Consider the following 8,032-nt stretch of genomic DNA (forward strand, 5'->3'; position numbering starts at 1 on the left):
GCCCCCGGACCGGCTCCCGTCTTGGGAGCCAGGCTGTCATTGTTTCCCTGGCATAAATTCAGCCCACAGCTGAACCCCAGCCTTCAGCCCACCAGCTTCGGGGAGATGTCGAGGTCCTGGCGGTCGATGGGAGACTCGAAGCGGAAGTGCTGCAGGATGCTGGTGACGAAGAGGAAGAGCTCCATGTGAGCCAGCGTCTCACCGCAACACAACCGCTTCCCTGCGGGCAGAGGATGGAGAGCTCAGGGCCTGGCACCCAGGGAGGGGGCTCTCAAGCCTGCACAAACCCAGCTGGCAAGGGCTGGCCTGGTTGAGAGCCAGGGGAAGCTGCAGGCTCTTGGGACATTGTGGACACTTGGACAGAAGCCAGGCAGAGAAGGGCCAATGTGTTTGCACATGATCAACATGGTGACGGGGGCCGTGGCAACTTTAAGCAGGTGAGAAGCTGCTGCTTTCCCCCAGAGCTTCTGAGAGAGGAGGAGGAAGGCAGGGAGAGAGAGAGACAGACCATCGCCTCACTGGATCTGTACTGAGCATGGCCATGGGGCTCGTACCAATGGAGAAGGGCATAAAGGCCTCGTTCTTCTTGAATTGCCCCTTGTCATCCAGGAAGTGCCCGGGGTCGAAGGCTTCGGGTCTCTCAAAGTGCTCGGGGTCCTTCAGCACCGAGCCCAGCAGTGCAAACACCTCGGTGCCCTGGGGGAGACAGCGCCATGAGACAGGCCTCACGGGGCTTGGGAGCCCTTTCACGTCTTCACGTGGTGTGCCAAGGGGACAGCTTTGCAGAGCAGCTCAGGGCAAAGCTCCAGGGTCTTGCAACAGCACAGTGCAAAGGCCAGGTCTGTTGGTGTTTGATGTTACTGGAGCAGACCTGCCTCCTCCCCGCTTCCCCCCGGGGGAATAGACCCAGGAGGCCTGGCCCCCCCCGCACACACTCATCCCTCAACCACACAGTCTCGGCACAAACTCTCTTAGCACGGGCTCTTTGGGGCTGGGCCTGGCATCACAGTCCTAGAGAAATGAGACAGAAAGGGGGATCACATGTAGTCCAAACCCCCTGCCTGAGGTGAGATCAGCCCTATCCAAACCAATCAGACATCCCTCATCCTCTGTGTTTATACAGCACTGTGCACCGCTGGGGCCAGGTCGGTGACTGGGAGTTCCTGACCCAGGAGAATTAATAGAAACTGAAATATTTGTCACTCAAAGGGATGGACCTGGCCAAGGTGGTAGGTGCCCTGCCAGCAGCTGGCACAGTATGACTGTGGTACTGGCCCAGGAGATTCAGACCATCATTGGTCTGAATCAGACCAGCCTAGGGAATGACCTGCTGGGTGGCACGGAAGTGGAAATGGATATGGGAGTCCTAGTGGACTCTAAGATGAACATGAGTCGGCAGTGTGACGAAGCCATCAGAAAAGCCAATGGCACTTTATCGTGCATCAGCAGATGCATGACGAACAGGTCCAAGGAGGTGATACTTCCCCTCTGTCGGGCGCTGGTCAGACCGCAGTTGGAGTACTGCGTGCAATTCTGGGCGCCGCACTTCAAGAGGGATGCGGATAACCTGGAGAGGGTCCAGAGAAGGGCCACTCGTATGGTTAAGGGCCTACAGACCAAGCCCTACGAGGAGAGACTAGAGAAACTGGATCTATTCAGCCTCCGCAAGAGAAGGTTGAGAGGCGACCTTGTGGCTGCCTATAAGTTCATCACGGGGGCACAGAAGGGAATTGGTGAGGTTTTATTCACCAAGGCGCCCCCGGGGGTTACAAGAAATAATGGCCACAAGCTAGCAGAGAGCAGATTTAGACTGGACATTAGGAAGAACTTCACAGTTCGAGTGGCCAAGGTCTGGAACGGGCTCCCAAGGGAGGTGGTGCTCTCCCCTACCCTGGGGGTCTTCAAGAGGAGGTTAGATAGGCATCTAGCTGGGGTCATCTAGACCCAGCACGCTTTCCTGCTTATGCAGCGGGTCAGACTCGATGATCTATTGAGGTCCCTTCCGACCCTAACATCTATGAATCTATGAATTGGAGGCCTCACCCCAGCCCCAGCCAGCCCCCAAGAGCCTATGAGCTACACCTGGGGGATGTTGTAGCCACAGAACTGGGTGTCCTTGGTTGTCTGGCGGGACACCCCCAAGGGAAGAATGTTGTAGAACCTCTGGCACTCGTGGATGACGGCGTCCGTGTAGGGCATGCAGCTCCGGTCCTCGATACTGGGGCTGCGGTTCCGGCCAATCACTTGGTCAATCTCCTGGTGGATCTTTTCTGCAGAGACATTGGTTGATCTCTGGAGAATGTAGAGCTCAACACCATTGGATGGGGGCAGGAGGGGAGGAAGAGGGCTCTTCATTCCCGATGATAAAGGTCTCATGTGTTAGAGCATCCTGGGGTCTGCTCTATAGTCCATGTAGCTGCTTGTTGTCCCCAGCATGGAACTTATGTGAGTTGACATAGGTGACACATAGGAGGGTACAGGGGGGTATGTGCCCCCCCCAGAGCGCTGCCTCCCCCAGACAGCAAGTGCTCTGGCTGGTAGGGCGTCACAGAGAGCATTAGTGCCTACACCCCAAAATTGGCTCTGCCAGCTGAAGCCTCCCCCCCAGTTGCTGGCTGGTAGCTGGGGACCCCCTCTCTGGTCGTGCCCAGCTGGTGCCCTCCCAGTCTCAGGAGGCAGCAGTCACCCATGTGAGTTGATGTGGACCTACAGCATCATATCAGTGCAAAACATACATGATTCCCATCCCACTGCTGTGTTCCTCATGGCAGCTGGAGCCGGAAGCAGTGAGAATGCACATGGATGGAAGCCACCGCGCCCATCTCAACCTACCTGGCTCTACGTCCTGCTCTGTGCCCTCCCCACACCATTACCTTCGATCTCTGGGTACTTCAGCAGAATTAGGAAGCTGTAGCGCAGGGTGGTGCTGACCGTCTCCGTTCCACCAAAGAACACACTGAGTGCTGTCATGACAATGTTCTCCAGGAAGAACTCCGAGGATGGGCTCTGCTTTTCCTGTTGGGGAGGGATGGCAGAGAGGAGGCCTGTGAATGCAGAGCTGAGGAGTCTGGAAATCAGAGCACAGGTCAGACCTGGAACAAGCAGCTGCCTTTGCTGTGGATCCATGGGGGGTCTCAGCCTGAGAGACCCCTCCCATGGTGCATGAGCAGGATCAGGACAGTGTTATACCCCACATGGAGGCAATCAATACAAGTCATGCAATCACCTGCAGCTGCCCCCATTTTGCCCCCCACCCCCCGTCTCACAGCACCTGGTGCATCTTGATGAGGAAGCAGTCAATGAAATCCCGTGGGGAGTTGGGGTCCAGGGTCTCCTCATTGGCCTTCACCTTCTTCTCCATGTACTTCTCCAGCCTTTCCAGCAGCTTGAAGGATTTGTGCTGTGGGCCGGGCAGGTAGTTCATGATGCCTGGAAACATGTCGTAGAGCTGCAAGAGGAACCAAGAACTCCCTCAGCCTGGTTCATGGCCATGTGGACAAGCTGTCCATCCATCTGTCCATCCATCCTTTCCAATGATTTAGTCCTTTTCCCTCTCCCCATATCTATTCCTCCCCAAGTGGTCTTTTTTGCATGCATATGTTTGTGTTTTTAAATATCGCTTCCCCATCCATGCATCTTGCTAATTTCCCATCTATCCATCTTCCTATCCATCCACCAGCTTCCAGTATTCCCATCCTTCTGTCCCTCACTCTCCTGCACATCAGTCATGCAGTTCCTAGCCAATTACTTCATTGCATGCTTAAGGTTCTCTGTCCCCCCAGCTCCCTTTGACTTCTGTCTGAAGGGAGAGGCTGAGGGCATGTCCTGGTCCCTGCTGTCCAGCCATGACCACTAAGCACTTTTACCTGCCCCCAGGATGTGCTGGTGAAACGGAAGGTCTCGAGCACCATGTAGAGCAGGGAGAGGAACTCCTTGTCCTCGTAGTCAAAGCGGTCCCCAAAAAGAACAGAGCTGATGACATTGGACACCGAGCGGCTCAAGATGTAGGTGGGGTCGAAGGGCAGGCCTGGGGCATGGGACAAGAAGAGGATATCTGAGGGAGGTTGGGGCAGAGCTGTGGGTTGGCCAAAGGCCAGTTCCTGCCCCAGGGTCCATTGCTGAGATGGGCTGAGAAGGCCTCTCGTCATTGAGGTAAGCCAGAGTTGATGTCAACAGGCCAAGGTGGATTTGTGCCCTCAGTGGAAATGACCACATTGACTCCACCAGGGTAACCATGTTGGTTTGAGCTGGGGCCCCTCCTGCCTGTTAGCTCAGGGCAGCTGGTACGACCCACCTTTAGTGTCATGCAGTGCCCCTAACAGGTATTGAGCTTCATCCAGGATACGCTCCTCAATAGACCTCTTGCCCATTCCAAAGTTTCGCAGGGTGGTGATGGAGAAGCGACGCAGCTGCCTCGCCCGCTCCCCATTGGAGAAGGCCACACCTGGAGGGTGGAACAGAAAGAAGCTGCTTGGTGAACTGAGGGGCTCCTGGGAATCCAAGCTGACCTCTCTCTAAGGGATGGGAAGGGCATAGGCAGTGGAAGTCCGGGGATAATGGGGCTTAGCTCCCCCAAATGTGGGGCAGTGGCTAGGGTTGCAGGGCAGCCCAACCACAGGCTCCAAGCAGTTGCAGCTGAGGAGGGAGGGGTGTGCACAGGCTCAGACATGCAGCCAGGATTGCAGCCAAGATCGCGTGTGGCTTGTGGATCACCACCGAGGATAGCAGGCAAGTCTCAGTCTACTCTGTGAATAGGAAAGGTCTTGGGGTGGGGTCAGATCAAGGTCCCCGTAGTGAGGGAGGGAATGGGGTAGAGGTCGGGACTACTGTACACTGTATGCATGTGTGTGCATGTGCAGCCCACCCAAACAATATTTTATCCCTCCACCTATGGGGAAGGGCCAGGCAGGTGCCCACCCTATCCCAGGAGAGCTGAGCACTGGTGCTTTCCTGGCAGACTGGAATGCCCCCGAATCATGGTGCAAACTGAAGCTGCACAAATGAAACAGAGGAGTGCGCTGCTGGTCTGAGCAGCCCAGCCTGTTCCTGCGATGCACTGGCCAGGAACCCCTTCCCCCCCAGCAAAACTTCCAGCCGCAACAGATCAGCGTTGAGGCAGTGGAGCCCTGCTGACTGAGTCCTGCTGGAGTCCAAGCAGCTGCCTCCACTGCCCCCTTGTGGACACCACTGACCATAGCCCTTGAAGAGCCAGTCGAAGGTGGCCTGCTTCCCACGGCCACCAAACTCCTCGCCTTGGTCCAGAAGGGCTTCCTTAACAGCCCGGTAGCCGCACAGCACCACGACCCGGCGTGTGCCCAGCTGGATGGTGTAGATGGGGCCATACTTCTTACTGAGCTGTGGGACACAGAGACACTGAGGAGCTAGCATCCCTACATGGCCCCTGGAACCCCCCTCACCCCAATTCTCCTGCCTCCTACCAATACTCCTATCTCCCCCTCCCTACTCCTCCCCAAATGCTCCACAGCCCTTCTCTCCCAAGCACCTTCCTGCTTCACACCATCCACAAACTCTTCCCTGTATCTCGTGCTCGACCTCCCCTCCCCAGTATCTCCCCAAAGTCTCATGGAGAACCACTGATTCGAATGGGGAACCTGCCCCCAGCAAGAGCCCCTGTACCTTCATGAGTGCCTTGAATACATTCTTGGTGCCGACGTGCAGCAGATTGCCGACAAGTGGCAGGGGCATGGGTCCTGGTGGCATCTTGCTGCGTCCCTGCATCTGCCACCACATAGAGAGGAGCATGAGGCAGGACAGGCAGAGGGCGAGGAAGAGGGTGACGGCATCAAGGAGCTCCATAGTTGATGGTAGTGTTCGTCTTGGAACGGCATTCGACTGGGTTGAGAGCTGCCTTATATCCCTGTTGGGCGGTTCTTGGCATGGGCACTGCAATTGCAAAATTTGTTTGTGCAAACATGCTATTTTCCTTCCAATCCAGGCTGGCCAGACAGAATAGCAAGACTTAGGGCCACCACATAGTACCACAGCAGGGGGGGGTGGCATTTCCTGCAAATTGTCAGGTAGCACTTCTTGACCTGCCCATCCGCAGCCCCTTGCCAGTTTTCCTCCCTTAATGGTGGAGCTGAGGAGCTGTGGTCTGTGCCCATGAGGCAGAAGCGAGGAACTGGGATTGGAGCTTCCCGAGTTCGATCTGGATGGGGCTAAACCCTCTTCTTGAACTGCATAGCTAAATGCTGGCTGCCCTGCAGAGAGCACAGCAGCCAGGGTGCACAGCACTGGCTGCTGGAATGGTTCCCGCCCTCTGAGCCAGACTCTGTCACTGTGTTTCCCTGGCATAAATTCAGCCCTTAGTTGAACCCAGCCTTCTCCCATCAGCATGTGGCTTCACAAACACATGAGCTGGGCCTCTAGTTCCCTCTGAACAGTTTGTCCAACTAGTGTGTATCAGCTGCCTGCCCCGGCCAGGTACTGGGAACACACCCTGGGACCAGAGGTAGATCTGTGCGGGATGCCTGAAACCCAGGTCTCCAAATCCTCCCAGTGAACTCCAAGACAGCCTGCATGTGCTATATCCACTTTGTCAGGGGCTGACAGGCTTGGGTCCATTTTGTTCTTGGCTACCCTGCTAGAGACTAGGGCCTGCCTTGTGCCACTCCTCAGACCCTGAGCCAAACTATGGTTTCTATGGCAGAGGGAGAGAGCCGCTGCCCCCCGGAGCTCCAGTCTCCATGGACAGCTGAGCTCAGCCCATCATCTATTGGCTATCACATCAACCCTGCCTGCTTGAGATGCACCTGTCCTTCCCCAAGGCCTGTTTCTTCAGATTGAAGACTTGCAAGGAAGGCAGCAGAAGTGGGAAGCAAAGGGGTGGGAGGCTTTTATTGGAGAGATACCCACCTGGGGCAGCCCCATGGATGAGCTAGGGCCATGGATTTCAATGACTGACCCCCGAGGTCACAGCAAGACTAAAAAACAAAGGATAGGATTTCAACATAACCCTTTCACCAGCTCCCAAAGCCCAGCAATGTTGAGCCCTGAAGGTTGTCCCATTCCACCATTCCTATCTGCCACAATTCATGCACAAAGGTGCACGGAGATGGCAAGGTGCAGGAAAAGGAGCTGAAACCGTGGAGCTGTGCCAGGGCCTGATCCACACCAAGCGGGATGAGAGGGAGAGTTGAGGGGGTGAGCTCTCATGCGAGAACATCTCAGGGTCCCACGCTCACACTGATGAAGGCGCCTCCATGTTTTCCCCCTTCATCTCATTTCCTTCTACGACCAGGTGACCGATCACCTGGACAAGGGAGAAGAGATTGATGTCATGTATCTTGACTTCAAAAAAGCCTTCGATCTGGTATCCCATGATCACCTCTTGGCAAAACTGGCCAACTGTGGCCTCGGGTCCACCACGATCTGCTGGCTGGGGAATTGGCTCCGTGGTCGGACCCAGAGGGTGGTGGTTGATGGAAGTCAATTGTCATGGTGCCCTGTGACCAATGGAGTCCCCCAAGGCTGTCCTTGGACCTGTATTGTTCAACACCTTCATTAATGATGTGGACACTGGAGTCAGAAGCGGACTGGCCAAGTTCACTGACGATACCAAACTCTGGGGTAAAGCATCCACACGTGAGGACAGGAGGGTGATCCAAGCTGACCTGGACAGGCTCAGGAAATGGGTGGATGAGAACCTGATGGTGTTTAACACTGAAAAATGCCAGGTTCTCCACCTTGGGAGGAAAAACCCGCAGGATGCTGACATGCTCGGCAGTGCTACACTGGTTAGCACTACGGATGAAAAGGACTTGGGGGTCAAGATTGATCACACGATGAACATGAGCCTTCAATGCGATGCTGCGGCTAGTAAAGCGAGCAAAACGCTGGCTTGCATCCATAGATGCTTCTCAAGCAAATCCCGGGACATCATCCTTCCCTTGTACTCGGCCTTGGTGAGGTCGCAGCTGGAGTACTGTGTCCAGTTTTGGGCTCCACAATTCAAAAAGGATGTGGAGAAGCTTGAGAGAGTGCAGAGAAGAGCCACGCGCATGATCAGAGG

The 8,032-nt window shown here is 55.6% G+C and overlaps 2 protein-coding genes across 2 annotated transcripts in view; both read right to left on the reverse strand.

The window, feature by feature from the left end:
* LOC112547870 (cytochrome P450 2A13-like) overlaps window positions 1-8,032 on the reverse strand; it is a 12,825-nt gene that overhangs the window by 2,381 nt on the left and 2,412 nt on the right. The window contains exons 3-12 of the mRNA XM_025213042.1: window positions 6,877-6,944; window positions 5,638-5,904; window positions 5,193-5,355; window positions 4,295-4,444; window positions 3,867-4,027; window positions 3,272-3,448; window positions 2,874-3,015; window positions 2,083-2,270; window positions 555-696; window positions 108-220 (exon numbers count right to left, since the gene is read on the reverse strand). Of these exons, the coding sequence (XP_025068827.1) occupies window positions 108-220; window positions 555-696; window positions 2,083-2,270; window positions 2,874-3,015; window positions 3,272-3,448; window positions 3,867-4,027; window positions 4,295-4,444; window positions 5,193-5,355; window positions 5,638-5,904; window positions 6,877-6,891 (1,518 nt within the window). The 5' untranslated portion in view covers window positions 6,892-6,944. The remainder of the gene's footprint in view (window positions 1-107; window positions 221-554; window positions 697-2,082; window positions 2,271-2,873; window positions 3,016-3,271; window positions 3,449-3,866; window positions 4,028-4,294; window positions 4,445-5,192; window positions 5,356-5,637; window positions 5,905-6,876; window positions 6,945-8,032) is intronic.
* Window positions 5,769-8,032, reverse strand: part of LOC102376725 (cytochrome P450 2A13-like) — a 9,927-nt gene continuing 7,663 nt past the window's right edge. Inside the window, 2 exon segments of the mRNA XM_025213040.1 lie at window positions 5,769-5,904; window positions 6,877-6,944. Of these exon segments, the coding sequence (XP_025068825.1) occupies window positions 5,871-5,904; window positions 6,877-6,944 (102 nt within the window). The 3' untranslated portion in view covers window positions 5,769-5,870.

This window comes from Alligator sinensis, unplaced genomic scaffold, assembly GCF_000455745.1.
Source record: "Alligator sinensis unplaced genomic scaffold, ASM45574v1 scaffold1667_1, whole genome shotgun sequence".
Classification (NCBI taxonomy): Eukaryota; Metazoa; Chordata; order Crocodylia; family Alligatoridae; genus Alligator; species Alligator sinensis.